This window comes from Grus americana, chromosome 3 (assembly GCF_028858705.1).
Source record: "Grus americana isolate bGruAme1 chromosome 3, bGruAme1.mat, whole genome shotgun sequence".
Lineage (NCBI taxonomy): Eukaryota > Metazoa > Chordata > Aves > Gruiformes > Gruidae > Grus > Grus americana.
In genome coordinates, this window is record NC_072854.1 from 93,007,248 (window position 1) to 93,028,612 (window position 21,365).

Genomic DNA, 21,365 nt, shown 5'->3' on the forward strand with positions numbered 1-21,365 from the left:
TGCAATGCTGACACCTGCTCTTTTGTTCTCCCAGAAGATCAGGCAAAGTACGGCCTGAAGGACCCTTGGAAACAACATAGCTTTTCAGCCTGTGACACAAAAGACCTGAAAGTCTGGTTGCAGAATAACCCTGCAGTAATGTCAGATGATCTCTGATAGTAACCTTGTGGCTGCCTCTAGCTACTAGAGATGCAGTCAGAGTCTGATTAAATCTAATAATTTGAAGAGCATTGTGGAGATCTGGGACAACAGCTGTACTTCACACAATAGTTTTGCTCAGTCACAAAGATTGCACAAACTGAGCTTCATGTGGGAGTGTGGTAATGCAGAGGAGACCAGAGACCAGGTTGATGCTCCAGGGTACCTTTAGGTGCCAGGACGCATCCAGGTCAGCTCTTTCCCATTTCCCCCTACTGTATCCTGCATTTGAGACCCTTTTTCCAGCACTCCTCATTCCTTCTCTGGTGACAGAACTGCTTTTCCTGACGTGTCTTTAGGTAGGTGTGGGCTCTGTGTGATGCTTTGGGTGGAAGAGGGGCCATTACCTGAGAACTGCCAAGTTCTGGAGGTTACCGGTCTGACCATGAGGATTTTGTGCTTTTTAAAAGCAATTTCCGTAGGCCTATGAGATACAGGTAAACCTTCTTGTGGTGCAGCAGAGATGATGGAAATTGTCTGCACAGTTGCCACCCTGCATTGGTGTCTAGCTTAGTCCTGGCTACTGTTTAAATCATGAACACAGCAAGCTCTAATTCTTCCCTCTTGCGTGGAGTCTTCCCCTTGCCAACAGCTGTGATTATAGACTTACATAGTTGTAATGATATCTTGCATGGCAATACTGCAGATCCCATTCCCTGCTACACAGGCAGCAGAAACATAAGTGTTGAAACAAATTTTGTTTGGGATCCGAGAGATTCAATCTGTGGTTGTTGTGCCCACCAAGGAGAAGGGCTGAAAAAGGAAAGAGAGCTTTGTCGTGTTTGTCAAGGTGTTGCCACAAGAGCTTTGGGTCCATGACATGCCATGTTGTGACCCAGGTGAGAGAGGATTACCAGTAGACTTCTGCCTCGACAGGGATTTTGGGTCATTGACTGGTGGTGGGGCAACCTGTACTGCAATGCTTTCCCCACAGCAGTGTGCTGGGCAGGTGGCAGCCTGGTGGGGAGCAGGCTGGTGGTAGGCACTGGTTTGGGGTCAGGGCAGTGATATGACTGACTTCATCTATCTGTATCTATAGGTCTTGCTCAAATGTTGTCCCACCAGTCTGCAGGCAATTGGAAAAACTTCTGCAGCCAGCTTTTTCCTGAAAGCGATTTAGTGCCTTCACTCCCCCACCCATCAAATGTAGTCACGTAGGACTGATGTCCAAGCAGCTACACTCCTGGGGCATCTGCTGTGCTGCAGGATTAAATCCACTGTCCTGGTCCTCTTTCCTTTTTCCAGGGCTGCCTGTGTTTGGGTACTGTTCAAACTTGGAGGGGAAGGGAGTTTGGGGACAGAGTGCCATAGTGCCACAAGCAAAAAGCAGCAGCAGGAAAAAGATGATTGCTTTTTTGTGAGACCTCCTGTGGGTAATGGTGTTGGGGCAGTGAAATGCTACTGTCACCTGTGTGAGGCAGACCAAAGGAAAAAAAAAATGTTGCCTTCTAGAGGGGTCTGCAGAAAGCCCTACAGCTGAGGAAGCAGATGTTTGTGTTTTGAAAGTTTTCCTTCAGATGGTTTTGAAGTATATGCATGGCTGGCATATTTGGTTTGGGAGACCAGATTAAACCTTGTCTGGCTTAATCTCTCTCACTTTTTGTTTAATCATCCAGTTTCATAGTCTGAGATCTTAAAACCAAGATAGCAGATGGTTACGTGAGCGTATCGCTAAACTACCTGTTTGTCTTCTAATATGCAAGAAAATAAATTACACTTCAAATATTGGATACAGTGAAGATGATTAGACCTTTATTACGTTTCTTCCCTTCTTTGCTTTAACAGAACCAAGTTTTCAGAAAGCTCTCCATAATGCTGGAAAGGAGTATGACCTTTTTTCAGTGAAAAAGATGTTGCTTTGCACTTGCTAACCCATGAACAATTCAAAATTTGTACTTCCTTGCACTAAAAGCTGTCTCAAGCTAATTGGCAATCTCAGTTTGCTTTAAAAAAAAAAAAAATCTAGTCTTTCAAGTTTACCTCTGCTGCTGTTTGTTAGTCTTCATCTGGTAGTACACCAGAGAACTCCAGAACATATGCTGGTCATATCAAGGTAGATATAGGGACTGTTGGAAGATATAATTTTTTAAATAAATCATTAACAGATATTGTTAATGTGCATCTATTGTGGGCCATGTGGCAATGCCATTCTCCATTTTATCAATTTTATTAATTTAAACAAATGAAATACATTTTTAAATTGCTGGTTAACTTCAGATTGAGGTACATGCAGCAGAGCAGTGGCTTACGAACTTTCATTTGGGTTGAGATACGTGACTCCCTTTAGGGACAGTGAAATGCTGCTGCAACCAAAATGTGGGCGTTGCTCATCAAATGTGCGATAGGAACAGGAGGAGGCTTTGCTTGTGGCCAGACATTGAAGTATATATATGGTGATGGGAGCAGCTGCATGTTGTTCATGTGTCAGGTACAGACCTGGTTGCCTGAGGCCCTCTAGGAAGAATTTACTTTTCTGCTTTGCTGGACATAGTACAAAGCTGGACAGCCTTGCTGTAGGATATCGGCTTGCTATGACTGCATCCGTGGGAGTTAGAGTAGTTGGCAGGACTGCATGTTTTCCAGCAATTTTTCAGTTATAACGGTATAATGTTTTTGTTTTAAGTGATTACTTGAGATATAGTGTCAAGGCTATCAAGGCACACCTCTGCAGAGACATGGCTGAGCCACAGTTATACCACGGCTTTAGGAGTTGCCCCCAGGTGATCTGAGTGTGAATAGGACGTTTAAGCGAGAAATAAACAGTTACACCCAGCTGCAAAGAAGCTACGGGACTACCTCTGTGCTTTGCCCATGCTAGTCGAGCAGGTAGCTTAACTTCCAACAGGCATGTTTGAGCTCACCAATTACTTTAAACTTCATTGATGCTTTCGTTACACGTATTGCATAACTGAAGTATATATTATCTACTCACTTTTATTTGTTTGCAGTACCAGTATACTCTGTTAAACAGGGGGACCTCAAACCTTTCTTCACATAACTTGCACTTAAGAACTTTCAGTTTTTCATTACAGTGGACAAAGAGTGAACTGAAATAATTTAAGGGCCTGAATAAACATCTTGTGTGTGTGGTACATAATTAAATGCCTTGCTGGAAACAGGTTATTATCTTTCTGGCTTACTTAAATGTTGCTTACTAGTAAAGTATTGATTTTTATTTTTTTTCCCCAAGTCCTGAAGATGGGATAAAACATGAATACCTGATCTTAAAACAGCATAGGTGGAGAGCCATTTGCTAGAAGAGCTATATGACCTACAGCACGCTTCCTCCCTTTCTCAGGAATCCCTGGCAGTTCACCTTTGTGTGATGGGAAATGCTCCTCTTGCATCCAACCTATGTGTATTCTCTTACAGAACAAATACACTTCTGGTGCGATAGTGAACTTAAAGGTTGCTGCTTTCTCCCAAGATCCTCAGTTGAATTTGGGTGAAGGTACAACTCAATCTACTTCTATATATCCATAGAAGTAAATAGTTTATGTAAAGGTGAATCACACTCTTTGCCTCTTGAAGTTATTAGCTCCATGTTTGCTCTGTGTTTGAATTTTTTATAATATTTTAATTTGACAGAGTGGTCATGCAAAAACCACGGAGTGACTTAAAAGGTATCTGCGTGCAAGTAGTTTTATTATATAACATTGCCCCTTTCACGCCCATTTCACAAATGCAGCTTTAACTTGAAAATGTGCTAACATATCATGTTTGCACTTGTTAATCATGTACACAGTTTTATTTATTTTGCAGAATTACCCTTTTCCACTCATGTGTTTTGTTGGTAATCTTCCCCTTGAGAGTTTTCTGTGATAAACTAGATATTCCCTGAGAGACCCAGGTCCCTGCTGTGAATTTTGAAAGTATGTCAAATCCTCCTCAAACATGCTTGAAATGTTAACTATTAGGATTCCTGTACACTTTAATTTTTTTTTTTAATAAGAACAAAGTTTTTTTCTGGGCAGCATGTTTATGAGAGAGCTTGGGTATATGACTAGTTCAATGACAATAATAATGATAGTGGTGGTTGGTGCCTGGCCAGACTCATCTGACCTTTCTAGAACTAATTTACTTTTTGACAATTGGAATGAGCAGAAATGAATTAGGCAAGAAAAGGATCAAGTGCTCATCAGCATATTTCCTCTGAAAGCAGAAAACTGGCTTCCACACACAAAACCTGCCTGATAATTGTCCTGGAGCTTGATGAAGCAGGGCATCAACAATTACCTTTTAACAGAACGAAAGTCTGGGTAAAAGTGTGGAAAACACTGCGTTTGTGTGGCTGATGAATGACAGAGGGCCTCTAAGTTTTTAAAAACGTGAGGTAGGGTTGGCAGTGGATATTCCAGGAAAGGATTGAATGTTGGCAAAAAAAGAAGGTTTAAGTCAAAAGGATTCTATGTCCATCCAAATACCTTTCAAGCAATGAAAATTGAGTGGAAACAAAAATGGAATAAAAAACTTGGAGAAGATTACCAAGAGAATGGTGTAAGAGTTCCTAATTTTTATATTGGGGGTAGGTCTCAACTTTGGGATGGAGGGTAAGAATCGGAGATTGGTGTAAAGATTGGCTTTGTAATGGTAAGTCAAATCCAGACATAACTCTGCAGCTTTAGTGGCCTCCAGTAATTATTGTCAGGAAAGCTGATGCTTTCAATAATAAAGCACTTAGTGCTTTTTTTATTATTTGTAAGAGCTTGTATTTAGTAGCTTATAGGTTTGCAGAACTTTGTGCAGAATCTCAGTCGAGCAGAAGTCTGTTTTAAGGCTGACACTTTTCAAGAACGTTTTCTCAAAACCTTGTTCTGCATTTCAGCATGTGGATGAGGAAGGCAGCTCCTATGGCAGAGACAATATGCCTCTTGCTGCTCGTGGGGGTGAATTCCTTATGTGTGCTCCCTAGACTTCCTAGAGTTTGCACCTGCAATGTCCAGAGGCCACATGAGAGCAAAGCAATGGTCCTTTCTCCTCAATTCCTGTGCGCCTGTCGGGCCAGATGTGCTTTTGGCTCACGGGCTGAATGGGACTTCTCGTGCCCTTGCCAGCCACAGTAGGCTCCAGACTGGGGAGCAGAGGCGCTTGCTGCATTGATTTCACCCTCCTCGCTGCTTGGCTGGAGCAGGAGGAGCTGCTGGGGTGCAGTGAGGGCGGCTGAGGAACGGATCGGAGAGAAAGGAGATGAGAGGCTGGAGTCAAGTTGCAATTTTGTTTAATTACAGTGTTTTTGGAGAAAGGCAAGTCAGAACAGGAGCTGAGGGGGGAATAGGAAGGGGAAGGGTCAGCAGCGGGTAGTTAGATCAGCAACGTAGAAGTAAGCATTGCAGCAACAGGGAGGGTTGGAGGAGTAAAGCTGAAGCAGCTAACCAAGGAGGGGCATGCAAGCAGGGGAGGAAGAGGAATGGTGTGACAGTAGCTAAAAGGAGAGAGGCAAAGGCAGGCAGAGAGAAGAGGATGGGGTTAGGAGAGGAAAGCAGAGAAACGTTAGTGTTAGGATATATCTGCAACGGAGCTTGAAACTCAACATTGGTACCCCCTTGCTGTGTAGCCGAGAAATCCACTGGCAAAGCACATGGCTATATTGATGTGGCACAGGGCAGTGTCCTGAGCAGTAGAATCCAGGGCTGTACTACTACTTACACCTGAGCTAGCTGCGTTTGGCGTTTTATTGCATAGTACTACTTCTTATCATACAGATGCACCTTATATCTGTAATGCCACATCTGCAGAAGGTAGAGTGATGTCTGTAGGAAAGCCTTTACCAGTTGATATTTTTTTTTCTGCACAGTTTCAGATGCTTTAGTTCATGTATACAGAGGTCATAAGCCTTTAACCAATGCCAGAGTGCGCAGCTTGCTCAAAGATGTGTATCTTCACTCTTTGAAATGCATGAGATGCTTCACTGTATTTGTTCTGCTTTGAAGTATCCACTTGTTCTTTTACTTTCTGTAGATAGTGAGTAATACTTGTGGAATTATAGTAATCTCTAAATGAGGTTTGATGGTTTGGGTTCTTTTTTTGTGATGTTTTGCAGTTGCCTGTGCTGAAAGCTTCCAGTTGTTTAGGATTTTTTTATCTCTATAACTGTCCTGTGACAGATGATAAATTGGGATTATTGAATCACTGGTTCTTTATACCATTGTTTTTAAGGATAACTAAACACCACTAATTTCCCCGTTGCCAAAGATTGGCAGTTTATTTGCAGCACCTGGCATTGGTTTTAGCCTGCAACTTCTGGGGCTTCTTGTTTTGCTTAGAAGCTGCATCAAACGACCGGTGTTTATTTGCATGTGTGTGTCGCTCTCCCTCCTACATATGCATATTTAACATCCTAGTTATCTGTTGGGTTTTCTCAAAGATATTTTTCCTTGCTTTAGCTCAGCAAGTATTATGCTTTTAGCTTGTTTTTCTTTCACTGTCTGCATGTTTTGTTTGTGTTTATTTTGGGGGGTTTTTTTGCTTCTTTTTATAAGTCCTTGGAGCATGGGCATAGTAAAATAGATCTCTTCCTCTGCCCTGGGAAGACTTTGGTTGTGCCTTCTGTAGCCTTTTAAGAAAACTTTTTATTGCATGATGTTTTGTGTAATTTTAACACCCTCTAATGAGGTGTCTTGTATTAATTACATTAACTGATTCAATAACTTTAAAACACAAAACCTCTTAACACCTTTTTTACAAGTTTATTATGCATTAAATTTCCAATCACGTTTGTTGTTGCAATAAATTTATTCCTACTCACTTCTATTTATTCTGAACAGAACTTTTAATGGTGCTTTTTGGTATCTTACCAAACCTTCACAGACCTGTACCATTATCATAAATACTTGTTTTTCATAAACAACTTTCTTTTATTACATCAATTCACATATCTTTTATAGTTCATAAACACTCTCTATTAAACCTAATGCACACGTACATGCGTGCATTTTTGAGTTGTTTTTTAAAGTATATTTCAAAAAGTTATGTTAGGTTTCAGTGTGGTCTAACATAATTAATGCAGCTGTTTCTCAATACAAGTTCCTCAGCTGAAATGCTTGGAGACTATAGCTCCTTTCAGGGTAATACTCTGTGTTAAAAAGCAGTATTGTTTTTCAGGAAGATATTTTTATTTTTATGAGATATTAACTCCTACCTAACAATGTATAAGGTTACAACTTAATGAATGCTTTCTGATTTGGCATGGTATTCTTTGCTCGCATAACCTTTATTGGCTACCATTATGCAAGTGGTTTTAATTATGAAGCTATATTCTATTGTTTTTCCACAGATCTCTTATTCACTATGCAGAATGGATCTGCTTGTGAAATATGTAGTAAAGGAGACTATTCTCTGCAGGATCGTTGCCTCTTTAGCTGTGGGAGTTCGAGTGAGGCAACATATTGCAGAGCTGGCAAGGATGATCTCTGCACTAAGAGAACTGAATGCCCATGCAGAACAAATTTTGTGGCTGCATAATTTTCTTTGTTGTATAAATCTGGCTTTACTATGTGACTAGAATACGCTCTTTATTTTTCTTTGCATCATCTGCGTACACATATCAGATAACAGCACTTAGTGTTCATTGGGGAGCTGAATTGGTGGTCTTTGGCCCATACAAAATAAGCAAATACTGTATTTGGTATAGATTTTGTACAGTATGCTTAAATATGACTTGAAAGCTCACAGTGGTAAGAATGAATAGTTTCCCATTAAATGATCTGTATCCTGAATAAAATGGTGAATTCTGTTGGAAAAAAATGTATGACTAATGCATAGAAACTTATTGGGGTGAACTAAACCGCACATAAGTAGCTTTAGCTAACATTTCCTACTTCTTGAATGTTTAGTTTGTTGTGATAATTTCATTCCACAATGAATATTTTTTAAATAAGAATTTATATGCAGGCAATATCCCTTGGGTGATGCCAGACAGTATCACCTCCATATGCAGAGTCTCTGCCTTTGTGGTTTTGATAGCACAGCATCCAGACACTGAGGGTTTCCAGGGCATGCAGGGTGGGCTTGTGCAGCCTGTGGCATAGTCTGCACTTGCGTAATTGGATCTCCCCTTGCACTATGTAAAGGAAGCTGTTGGGTCTGCATAAGCTCACATCCATCTCTTGGTAGGATTGTGGATGCATGACTCTTTTTCTCTTGTCACCCTTCTTTGTGGTAATTATTTTTTTTTATTGCAAGAGTCTGGAGGGATTCTTGGATCTTTCAAGCTAGGAGCTAGCGATGGGGAAATTCACAGTAGGGACGTTTGGATCTGCTTCCCCACCTCTTGCCCATAGAATATAATTGAAAATTAGTCTCTTCCTGCTGCACGAACTTGAACTGACCACCAGCCTTTCTGCCTTCAAGGCAAAATGCAAGGTGTAGCTGGTTTTCAATTTTTTTTTATCATCACTAAAGCAAAGGAGCTGGAATGACTAATACACTCTGAGGAAGGAGGAATAGTGGGAAGGGGTACTAAATAAAGTACTCGTAGTTAAACTGCTTGTTGAGGTAATATAATTTCGGACAATGTGGCAGTGAGCTCAGCATAAATGCACATTTTGATAAATGTGATTCTTGGACAGTAGCGCAGGCTGGAGCTCCTCCTGCTCCCCAGAGGCTTTGTGATAAGGCTGCTCCTAGTGTCGTGTTTCCAGCTGCACGTTCGTGGGCGAGTGTATGAGTCCTGGGTTTAGGATGTCTTTGCTGTAAACAGCACCAGGATTGGGATTGAGTGACACTTACACGGCAGCTTTTGCAGCCAAGAGTGTCTCTTTTCAGAAGAGCAGTCCCCATCACACCAAATGATAGCTGAACAGAGCTGCTGATGGGGGCGCAACCTCCTAAATGCCGATAAATTGTTGTGCCTATCAAAAGGCAAGTTGCTCGTTTCAGGAGCAAATCAGTCTGCTTTGAAGACTGTCATGATGCTCTTGTACTACAGAGTCTCTGTTTTATGGAGAAAATTGTTACCTTTTCCAAAATGTTTCCCCTGCTGGAAATAGCAAGAGGTATTAACAGAGGAGAGGTCTATAATACTTGACGCACAGCAGCCAGACAAAACTGTGGCCCCTCTTGTTCTTTTTCTCATTCTCTCATCTCTCTGCCTGAATAGAATTGATTGGATAGGACATGCTGTAATTTGTTTTTACAATGAATTATGTTCCAGTTTATCCTCAGGGACAGTTGGGTGAGTAATCTCACACCGACCTTGACACCCTGATGTTGTAAAATGCAGATCAGGTTGGTTGTTTTAAGCAGAGAAATAATTTAATTTGGTTTTATTTCTAGTAAAAGGAGGCTGATAAGGAAATGCTTGTGAGCCTACTGCCCATGTGATAACACTTTCTCCATATATGAAAGTATTTAGTTGTAGTATTTGATTTACAGGCTCATCAGAGAACTAGATAGATGTTATTAACTTCAGTGCTAACTCTTTGGCCCTCCTCTCTGTCTTTTATCACTTTACAGAGATGCAGTTTTGGGCATCAATCCATGTTTTAACATGTAATTCTAATGAGGTGCGATTGACACTGTTCAAATAATCTGGCTTCATTAAGCTGCTGTTCCAAAGGTTGTGCAACTTTGTGGGTGAATTCATTTAGCTGCAGGTTAAATCAGATTTCCGATGCACTGGCTGATTTTTTTGTTTGTTTGCAGAGGATGGTAGTCAATTCTAGAATGTAGTAATCAGTGTGATCTGGAACATTGACTGTAAGGTAACAAAAAGCATTACAAGACAGGAAAAAGGCATTGTAGGATGGCAAGGAGGCAGCAACCACTCGAACCTTCAGAAAGGATTGTTCATCATGCTGATCTATTAGAACTGAAGCTGATCACTGTATGTTTGGTATTTGCACTGCATTAAAGATAAGAGGGCTTGAGTCACTCTGCAGAATTCAGGCATGGACAAATGTGAATCACCTCTGACTAAACCACCTGCAAGCAAGAAGCTGAAATTGCTCAGCAGTTGAGGGGGAAGCTGTATGCGTGCCTTTCTTCTGTCATAGCGCACAGGCAACTCCAAGCATGTCACTTGTAGTTTGCCTCTATATGTATTAATAACAGAATTTTTTTCAGCAAGGGATTCATATGAAGGCTGAAGGAAATGAAATTCCTGCTGATCAGTCCCATGGCAAAGAGAGAAGAAGTACAAATACTATCCCTTTATCCATTTTGGAAGTTGAAGGTCTTTGCCATCCTAAGCCATGACCAGCTGTGCAGAGAGGGAGTCATAAGAAGTCCATGTGGGGGAAAAAAAAAGTTGTTTTAAGAACATTTGTAGGTAGCTTTAATGCAAACCGCATGCTTTCCTCTGAGCGGTAAGAATGGTAAGATACTTGCAGTGCTTCAATCAAAATGTTCATGATTTTAAAAGCCGGTGGATCTCTATAAGATTATTTGGAACTGCTTTCACTAAGCAAAGATGAGAATTTAGCTTGTATATGAAAGAAAAAAGATCTAAAGTCTCCAGTTCAGTTTTTTATCAGTTATTTTGGAGAGACACTAGAGCAGAGTTTCAGGCGTGGAGACTGTTCTCCATCCCTCTCTTCACTGAAGCAAGACCAGGGAAGAGTGTTCAGTTAAGGTAACATCTCTTCTGAGCTGTCAGTCATTAACAGCGTTTTTCTTGTGTTTGGGCGGTAGTGTGTGGCTGCCTGTGGTGGAGCCTGTTGCCCAAAGGATGAGTAGATACACACTGTTTGCCTTGTGCTTCTAGGAAACAGAGAAACCAGGAGTGGCTGCGGGATGATGTGTTTTCAGGAGTGGTCTGCTCTGAAGGCGTATCCTGCAGCGGCCATGCTGGATGAAGGCTCATGGGACTGTGGCTCTGGGCCTCCTTTTCTGGGGTGCTTCTGTGGCTGATCACGCAGCATGCAAAGATGTCAGCACCCCATGGGCTGGGTTTGCCTCACAGGTCCCGCACAGTGCTGGTGTTAGTGTCCCCAGTTGCAGGGGACAAAGGGTCTCACGTGTGGTCTGTATTCATTACCGAGCCCTTCACGGTACCTATAGTAAACCTCTACCAGTGTTGTGTGGGTTCTGTGGTGTTCAACACATAACTGAAAATAATCTGTTTCCACAATGGTGAGACTTGTTTTCACACTTCTGAGAGTAACTGGCTGCCTGCTGTATGTCAGCCCTGCACTCTCTTCATGTCATGGTTTGTGTGGTCTCTCAACTCTTTCACAAGCATCTTCTCCACGTATCAACCAGAATCTCAACTCTGCCTTAAAGTTTAAGTTTTCTTTTTTAACTTTTTCTGTCTCATAAACATTTTGGCTAATAAATTATTCCATAGACCAGATGTATATGCTCTCACAATCCTACATAGTCTCATCTATTTGGATTTTTGGTTTGATTAATTCTTTTGCTTCTTAAGGCTCTTCCTGGATACAAGTAGCCTGGCTGATCTTCAGTTGCCTTTGGGTCCTGCATTAACCACCACTGTTTTGGGGAGCAGTGAGGGTATGACAACCTGATGCAGCTGGCTTGTGGCTGCCCAGAGGTTCATATGAGCCATCAGTCCAGTTTGAGTGTTTGTGACTCCTAGAAGTGCCAGGAACTCTCCTTTCCAGTGTAATAGGGTTACATTCATTTTTTTCTTAATATCTAAATGAATTGCCTTATCTTTCTGTCTGATGGCAAATTTCATGTTTCATTTACTGTAAACTCTACCATTCTCCAAGTGTTATCAATAAAAAGAAAATTAAAATGTGTCATGATGATTTGGAGAGAAAATAAATACACTAAGGCTAAGCTTTCATCTCAATTAGACTTTGACAGTAAGATATACTGGGGGTGAAAAAATTTAGAGTTTGAGAGAATGTGAAATAATGTGTTTTGGGTTGGTTTTTTTTTGTTTGGTTGGGGTTTTTTAAATCAATCCTGCTTTAGCAGGTTTTTCCTGTTTTTCAGGAATATAGTGGAATTTATTTTTGTGAGTGATTGTTTCTCATAATAATTTTGTCTTGTAATACTTCTTGGTTACAGCTCATGCAATGGCAGTCAGACTGAGTATGAGTCATTAATCTTGAGGGGGAAAAAAAATGATGCTTTCCTTATTTGCTACCCTCCATCAGGTGAGATATCCTTAACGTTGTAGCAACATCCCAACCAAAGCAAGTGGTTGGCACTGGTGGCAGTAGATAATGAGAGCAAAATGTTCATAGCAGTTAATGGATGTGAAGATATATGTTGTATGTGTTGACCTAATCTCTCCTTCTGTTTTTCTGTAAACTTATGCAAACTGATATCCTTGATAGTAGGGAAAAACCTCCATGAGGCATAACTTAATTTTTATATAATCTCAGATAACTTTATATTATATCTTACTGGTATATTCAGTACACCAATTACAAAAGCAAATAGACTATGCCTACCAAAACCATTATCAGCTACCATTTAGCATACTCATTAGAAATGGCTTATTAGAATATGAATGTCTATGTTATTTTTTAAAATATCATTCTTCACCTAGAGTACCTGTTACTAGTCTACTGCTGACAATTATCAAACAAATTACCAATTGTCAACTAATATGCAAATAGCCTACTGAGTTGTTATAATCTCAAATAAGTTTTAATATTTTCCCATTGAACAGAAATGCCGAGTTCTAATGAGTTCTGATTTGCAGCAATGAGGGAGCTGACAACAAGATGGCGGCAGGCAAGGCTGGGTTGGAGCAAGAGCTGTAGTTGAGATGTATTTTGATACCTGTGTAGAACTGAATCCTCCTAACTCAGATTCTCATACCTCATACCTGTCTTTTTCCGAGCACTGCCTTGGTAGAGGCTAACCCTGGTTGAGTGATTGACCCAGCGCTGCTTTCTGAGGGGTAGCTTCATAAAGTAGAATAGGTCAGTTTACTGGGTCAGAAATGTGGTTAGTAAGAAACTTCGTTTGCAAAGCAGCCAAAATTTTTACTCTTGCTGTGCTGTGACACAGGGGCACCTCCAGGTTGCTTATGTGCAGCAGTAAAAGTTATTAGGCTTCCCCAATACTCCGAATGCCAGAGATAGGGTTTCTTTTGATACACCACGGCTGAATGCTCCTTCCCCTTTGTATTTTTATTTTGGTGCTTCAGTCTGATGTAATTTTTATTGTGAGCCATTTAATCGTACCTGCTTTTACAAGATCAAGCTGCTAACTGCTTTTGAAAGGCATTTTATCTATTGCTGGTTTTGTTATTCAAACATGTAGACAGAAAGAATAAAAAGAGAACATGGATAGTTTAGGCAAAGATTTACGGCTTCATTTTGTAGCACAGACGTTTGTATAGGCATTTACGTTTTGGGGAGCTCGTGTTAGCGTACTTGTTCTGAGATTTCTCTGTCTCTTGGTCTGCATGATCTCAGAAAAGAAAAAGCACACTTACTTTTTGTGTGCTGCCTTTTCCCTGTGAATTTTGTAGCTGAGGCTTAGCATTTCCAAAATTTGTGTGTCTTAAAAATCTAATATTTCAGTGAACTGGAATTTATGCATGTTGTAAAATCCACACAAAGATGGCAGCAACTATTTCGGACCGGTTTTGCTGCTGAACAGTTAGCAGTTGTCCTGGAGTATGTGCCGTCTGGTCCTTTTGCAGCCGTATCCTCCCAAGCTGCTCCCTGGCCCTAAGGACGAGCAGCAGGGTCTGCCGCAGGCAGGGAGCGGGCAAAGCACTCCTCCAGCAACACTGCAGCTTCCCCCTCCAGCCAGGAGAGCGATCGGTGAGGAAGAAAGGTTGCACTGAGCCTCAGACCGCTCTGCACACCTTGCCCCACATGCAGGTGCTCCTCCTGTTAACCCTGTGGCTCGTTTTGCTTCTGGCAGTGCTGCATGGGCAGGTGTACCGGTTTTGCACCCTGGAGGGGACGTGGCTGCTGAAGGAGAATTCAACCCTGCCCTGGAGGAACCTGTCTGAGTGCGAAGCCTCTGACCAGGTAAGGGTTTCCATCTCTCGCTGCTGCTGTTGTTTAGGATGAAACAGAAGAGAGGAAAAATTATAGCCATTGATGCCCATGTGTTTTTGTGCTGTGAAAGTAATCTTTATCACCTTACCCTGGGTGCCTCGCTTCAGTGAGCTTAATGGTAAGGGACATCAGGCCTCTCCCCTTCAGCAAAGGGAAACCTGGAGGGTAGGTGAGAGCAGGTTTAAACGTACGTGAGATAGCCGAGAGAAGTGACCCAGGTAGTCCCAGCTGCGATGCAGTGCAGGGGTCTCAACTGCAGCCCACCTGAACCAGAGAAGTGACCTAATGTTATTCCTTTGCCTTGTCTTTGATTGGCACATCGTTACAAAAAAGTGACTGTTTGTTCTCTTTGTCTAGTTAGCAGCTATTAAGCTGATTAAGATGAACTGAACTGAAGGATATTTGCTTTTCACCTTTGGGCAGGGGGCAGTCCCTGCTTTTTGTTGGTTTGGGGTATTTATTTTTTTCTTTTTCCCTTAATTTGCCGTGGGTGATGGAATTAGGCTTGTCAGTGTTATTTTATTGCCCTAGTGCTTTATACTCTGCAGGGAGCTGAGACACCTGGCATCATATGAAGGAGACCATAGAGATTTCCAGGGGATTTTTGTCAGCCATTGGCGTCAGCTAGCGCACCGTGTGCATTCCCATGACACGTGATACCGTAACTGCTGTGAGCCTCCAAGGGTGGTGATGCTTTTCCTCACATAAATTGAGTGCACTCTCTCTCAGTCCCAGGGTACAGGGAACTAGTACGTACCTAGCCAAAACAGTTCAAGTATATGAAGGTCCCAAGTGCTGCGGGATCTGTGTCCTCTGGTATTCCCATTGCTCAGTACCTTATTCTTCAGAAGGAATAAATGGCTGCAGACTAGGAGGAGATGGGGAAAGAGATAAATTTAACATATTTGGGGAATTAAAAAACTTTGTTCTTTAATTTGCAGCCTTATTCCTTATCCCTTCCTTGTTCTGCGGTATCCCAGCAGCGCACGTTATCTTAATGCAAAGTGTAAGCCTGGTTGTTTGACTCTTCCTTGTTTGCCATTATGGTTTCTTCTAGAGCTGTGTTGAGACGTGCCAAGGAGAGATATACCTAATGGTCATACTTGGTCATTTGGCACCTGCCTCCAAGTTTCCCTAAGCTGATCTGGATTCTGAAACTTTGCGTACGTGGTGTCACTCATTGAAATGTGAACAACTGTGTTTGGTTTTTCAGCTAATGTATATAGAGCCCCCTATAACCTACTTTGTTTTATGCATCTTGTACATGAGAAAAAGAGGTTGTTTTGATAAGTTAGCTGTGCATTGTGTTATGACTGTTGCTAAAAAAAGATCTAAAGGTTTGTGAGTGAATCCTTATAAAATAACTGTTTACTTTAAGCATGTGATGTGGTTTTGGTCTGTGTAGATGTTTAGGTTCAGGTCTCAATAGTTTGCCTGAGCTTTGATACCGAAGAGATTTTTCTTTTCTCTTCATAAGGTAGCTCTCGTATCATTCCTTTTAAAACATTAACCTAGCAAATCCCTGAGGAACAGCATGTATGTTCACCTTAAATCCTCCTGGCTGTGCAAAGTACATCTGAATAGCTGTACTTATTTCTGAAGTACAAGGAATATATTCTTTTGTACGGCACAGGTCTTGGGAGTTAATTGCAGAATTAGCAGCTTGAAGAAGGGAAGTAAAATGCCTGAGTCTATTTAGACAAAGACATGTGCTTAGAAATGAACCAGAATAATTAATATGAATGTGCCTCAGAGCCTGAGCAATAAGCCTGTGTTGCCTGTAGCTTTTCAAATACTTCCCTACTCCCTGAAGACTTTGTCAGCGCTTTCAAGCAAGGCTCTCAGTGGTCATGTCTTCTACAGTGAACCTGAAGAGAGCCACAGCCCAGGACTGTCAGGGGGGTGCAAGCATCCCTGCTGCTCTGGCCCACATCAGCTCGCTCCCTCCCTCCCAGGCACCTCCTGTAACACCTAGGTCATGAGATGGTGTTGGGCTATGGTTCCGGACCAGGCGGTTGCATAGTTGAGGCAGGAGAGGCTATTTGGGGGCAGAAAAGAGTTTAGTTATATGAATGCAAGGCATGCTTTGCCTCAGAGCCAACAAATGGGACCTGGTTTGTTTTTTTTTTTTCCTAAGTATAGATGTAGCCAAAGGACCCCCCTCGTTACAGCAGTAAGGAGACTTACTTTAAGTGTTCAAGTCCAAAAAACATCAGCTTTGCCATTTTTACTACAGGGTTGAGTTGTGTCTGTGCTTCCTGCCATCTGTTTAAGACTTGCTTGTGTGGTAATTCACGCCTCTCCAGCTTTATTATGAAATGATGTCACATTATCTATTTTCTAGCCTGTCTGCAAAGCCCAACTGTTTGAACGAACACCTGGGAGCAGCTGGGGAATTAAGATTAAATTTTTATTTCTTTAGAACATACAAAAAGCAGAAGACTGATTTGATACGTGCATTTAAACTTGAAAGTAGGAGAATGACTTCTGGTTATCATTAAGAAAGTTAGAAAGCAGCTGGGAGAAAAGAACTGAAGCCCATGAGCTGTCTCTTCCCCCTCCCTCTTTTTTTTTTTTTGATTTTTTTTTTTCCTTTATATGCTCTCAGGATGCACCAGAGGAACAGCTCCTGAATTTGTCCATCATATACACCATTGGATATGCTCTTTCCTTCTCTGCCCTTGTAATAGCAACTGCCATTCTTCTTGGATTCAGGTAACTGGCAAAGCTCTGAAGAGAGTGGAGAAAGAGTTATGTTTTTCTATATGCTAGTATCAGACTTTGACAGAAACATATGATTTCTCCCCCTGCCCCCCTTTTTCTGTCACCTCATTATTTCTCTATCTTATGTCATTTCTGTGTTCCTTTCTACAATCATTCCTTCTCAAAATGCAAGTAAAATTCCTAAACTTTTGCAGTGTTACCAGTATGAATGTGTGGAACAGATGCTTTTCATCAGTTGAGATATTTTGTTGCGATGTATTTTATTTCAATGAAAAATCTACAGGAAAAGATGGGAAAAGAGAGAGGTTCCAACATTCCCTCATGTTGTCGCCTTCAAGGTGGGGCACTAGTCTGGGGTGAGAGAGGACATTTAGGACAGAAGTTTTCATCTTGACTTGCTTGGAATTACACGGAGCATAAACTCTGTCTGGTTTATTTCCCAGCCCTCACATACAGGGTATATTTCAATGCAGAAATGGATTTTTGATGCAATTTCTTTTTGGAGAACTTTCAGAAAATCTTATCTCTTTTGCAATATGGAGGAGAAATTAATTTTGGATCTTGAAAAGTTTCTGCGAAATAAATTGCTGTCACCTGGTCAGGTTGGCATACTGGGTTCATCCATGTATGCATCAACAAATTACATGGAGTGCATCAAAATTAAGAGACTAAATGGTTGCACGTGCCAATGCTACGCTATGGAGGTTTGGTTAAAAAACAGAACAAAAAAAAAACCCCAACAAAAAACCAAAACCAACACAACCACAAAAAAACCACTTTAGTCTTCAATGGAGATATCTCTCTTTTTCCCCCTCTGTAAATGCAAGATGTATCTTGATTCCAGCCAGGCTTTGCTGTAGTTTGGGGATGCTGGGCACAGGAGACTGGTATTTAGAAAATACAAAGATGTGATCCTGCTCTGGTGTGGGAAAGAAGTCCCTCTGCCATTAAGTCCTGCTCTCTGCTGTAGATAGCCAGGTCCCATCATCCTTCTTACACACCGATGAGGCTGCCTCCTAAAGTATAGTTTTCCATCTCCTGGTACTCTTATTTGAAATCAGGTCAGGTACCTTCAGTGCTCTGATCCTTAAGAAACTTTCTTCCCTGACTAAAGAATTATCATTGCCAGTTAATAATAATTTGCTCTGGAGCCAGTGCTCGCTGTGAGCAAGCCAGTCCCTCTCCTTTACTCCCTCCTAAGCATTTATACTCCTTACATGTTTAGAAAGATCAGTCATGCCTTTTAGTTTCTAATTTCCAAAACTAAAATGACCTAAGCCTTCTAATATTGTACCACACCTTTTAGCATTGCATTAGCACTCCTCCTACCAGTGGAGAAACAAAGGCTAGAAGATTTAAAGCGACTACAGAAATGCAGAGACGTGCTCACCTTCTGTGAATGCCACGTGATAATTGATTTGTACGTGTTGTACCTGTGCAACTTTGAGACTCATCTGACAAAACACCAGATGGTCTTGAAGTCTCCAAATGTCTCCCAGGATAAGTGCTTTCTCCTTGTTTCACCCATCAATGACACTTTTTGAGTAATCTTAGCAGCCCAAATGTAAAGGTCACAGAGCACAACCATATACTTTTTGAAGGAAGGAAGGATGTGCATATTTTTGGTAGGGAAGAAAGAGCAAGTTTGTCACTGAGGACTGGTAGGAGAGAGGGAACTTTGATGCCTTGACTTTTGTGGAGAGATGTTTTAGCTTTTTTTTCCCCCTTTTAGCTGTGAAGCAGGAACTGGAGAAGTATACACAAGTGTGTGCTTCTGTTTTGAAAAGAGGTTTCAGAGACATTAAAGGGGCTGAGAACCTTGTTAAAACTACACCATCAAACCATTTTGTGCTTTCCTGTCTAAACTATCTATCTGGAGACAAACTTGGTCCTGGATCTCGTAAATAATGAGACCTACCCCTATGTGGACTGCAGTTGCTGGATTTTAACTGGAACCTCTGCTCGTGGCCTCTCCCCAGTAGCTGTGCAACCTCAACAAATGGGGACTGAAATTTATTTCAATGGCGCCAAAATGCTGATATTCTCCACTTTTGTAATAGGAATGCCTTTTTAAGTTCTTAGACTATAGAATAACTGTTTTTTAATAATGATACAACAGAGGAAACAATATATCTCTAGTGTCCAATTTTGCATCCTCTGAAAGAAATGGAAGAAAAGTCTCTAATTTCAGTGATGGAAGCTGAATTAAGCCCATAACTTCATGACTGAAACAATTTGAATAGCTTGCATTGCCTGCAGCAGAAATACTCAGTAACTGCCTGCAACCTATTTTCTTCAGTTGGCTAATTTACATAATTTTTTCAATCAGATTTAAATGTGTAGCAGTTCTGAAGGGTAGCAACAAATAAATTTTGAGTTAAAGGAAAATAAATATTAATCATATGTAAGTTTTGAAATAAACTGTGACTTAGAAGTGATGCAAAACATTCTATTTGACCTATGAGAAAAAGTTCTTCCTCTTCAGTGCAAAGCTGATAACTTTCAGACCAAGTTTATTTTTCTACCAAAATTTATAGAGCAGTAAAAATAGACATTCAAAGCATAAGTTTGCTGGAGCAATTGCTGTTTATCATATGTTATCAGTATCTTTTAGCATCAAAAAAGAATCGTACCCAGTATAACTTCCTTTGAAGCAAAGCGTGTACTCTTGCAGTGCTGGAAGAAAAAAATTTGTGGATGAGGCTGGTAAAACATTGGCTGCGCTCTCCAACTGGATGCCATTTACATGACTGCAGTTTCTTTTGTTATCCCTTAACATGCTCTTTTCTTGACAAGTAGCAATTTTATTGTCTTTGCAGCTGAGGAGGAGAGGATTCAAGAGGATTTTTTTCTTTTGGTTTTCAATTCTGAATGCAGAGGTAAAAACTCTGTTCCATTTAGTTCTACAGAAAGTATTTACAATGCCCCCAGGAGGCAAGTTGAATATTGATTTTTCTCCTGCTGTCAAAGCGGTAATTTACAGGTGGATGTTTTTTTCATTGTGGGCTTGAGCACAGCCAGAAGCTGTACTGCACACCAGTTCCTGAGCCTTGCCCAGGTAAACCTGTGCAGTGACATTGGGGGCAATTCAAAGAGATTTATTTCAGTATAATGTGAAACTTGACTTTTTTAGTCCTTTCAGAAATGCCTTCTGAAAACGACTTTTATTTTTACACTTTTTAAACTTTTAAAATATTTTTTTCCTTACACACTGACCTCCTTCCTTCCCCCCAATGTTCACGCTTAGGGCTGAAGTTTTGAATGTCTTTTCCTTGATAGTGATTTCTTCCCAAAGACAGTTTGAAATCCCTACAGCCATTCTCAAGTTCTAGGATTTCCTCTGGTACCCCCTGATTTCCAACAGGGCTCACTGTTCCCTCCCTCAGTCCTATCTGTGATGTTGCAGCTTTTACATAGGTAGTGGATCACAACTGGTTCTTCCTTTTACAGACATCTGCATTGCACGAGGAATTATATCCACCTGAACCTCTTCACCTCTTTTATCCTCCGGGCTATATCTGTCTTCATTAAAGACTCAGTGGTCAAGTGGATGTACAGCACAGCCACGCAAGAGCACCAGTGGGAAGGACTTATTTCCTTCCAGGTAGGAGCAGACACTGTGGTGGTTCTCGGGAGATTGGAGTCATCGCTGCGGTGTGTCTGCATGACAGCAGGTAATCTCATTTTGTACAATGAGGGTTGTACAAAATGCAGTTCTTCAGTCCACGGAGTTTCTCTGAAAGTTGTAGGACAACATATGTGGCTGTGGTTGTGCCACCCTGGGCTTGGTGCAGACAAGTAAGTTGATGGCATGGCATGTTTCTCTGCCTGTGGGAAGTTTGCCCCTATTAGACAGAGAAAACATGAAGAGGTGGATTTATGACACATATATACACACAAATGCCCATATCTTCTTCCTATGCTGCAGGTTCATTTCTTCTAGCAGTGACAAAAGGGCATTCATTTCCCTAAGCCAGCACCTTTTGTGATAGGACTGTCCATCTTGTATAATGACCAAATTAGTTGGTTGTTCTTGGAGATCTTTATAATCTGTTAATGATGGAAAAAAAGGGAAGCATCTGATTAAAATGCAAATTTGAAAGCATTTAGAAAAGCTTTGGAGGAACAGGCTAATTAAGTACTTCTAATCGAAGGGAGAGGATATACAACCTTTTTGTGAATATGATGAAAGCATGCCTTTCCCCCTTCAGACTTGGAACACAAAATGCACTTGAATCTTCAAAGAAAGGAGTTTTCATTATTTGTATAGCTTTTCATGATTCTAGAACATGGGTACAGCATTTGCTGCTGCAATACAGGGTTGGGGTCGTAAAGGGTATCTCTTCTGATGCACGCTTAGTACCCACCCTTTTCTGACACTCTGCCAAAGGCTTAAGCACGAATACCACATAATGAATCTCATATGGCGGTTGATTTCTTCTCATCTGCAATGTATCAATTGGCAGAAAACAATATGGTAATACATATCTTAAATGGTTTTGAAAT

General features: G+C 41.2%; 1 protein-coding gene across 1 annotated transcript in view; it reads left to right on the plus strand.

Annotated features, from left to right (window-relative positions):
• GLP1R (glucagon like peptide 1 receptor) overlaps positions 1–21,365 on the plus strand; it is an 84,767-nt gene that overhangs the window by 39,311 nt on the left and 24,091 nt on the right. Inside the window, 3 exon segments of the mRNA XM_054822569.1 lie at positions 13,996–14,105; positions 16,744–16,850; positions 20,310–20,463. Of these exon segments, the coding sequence (XP_054678544.1) occupies positions 13,996–14,105; positions 16,744–16,850; positions 20,310–20,463 (371 nt within the window).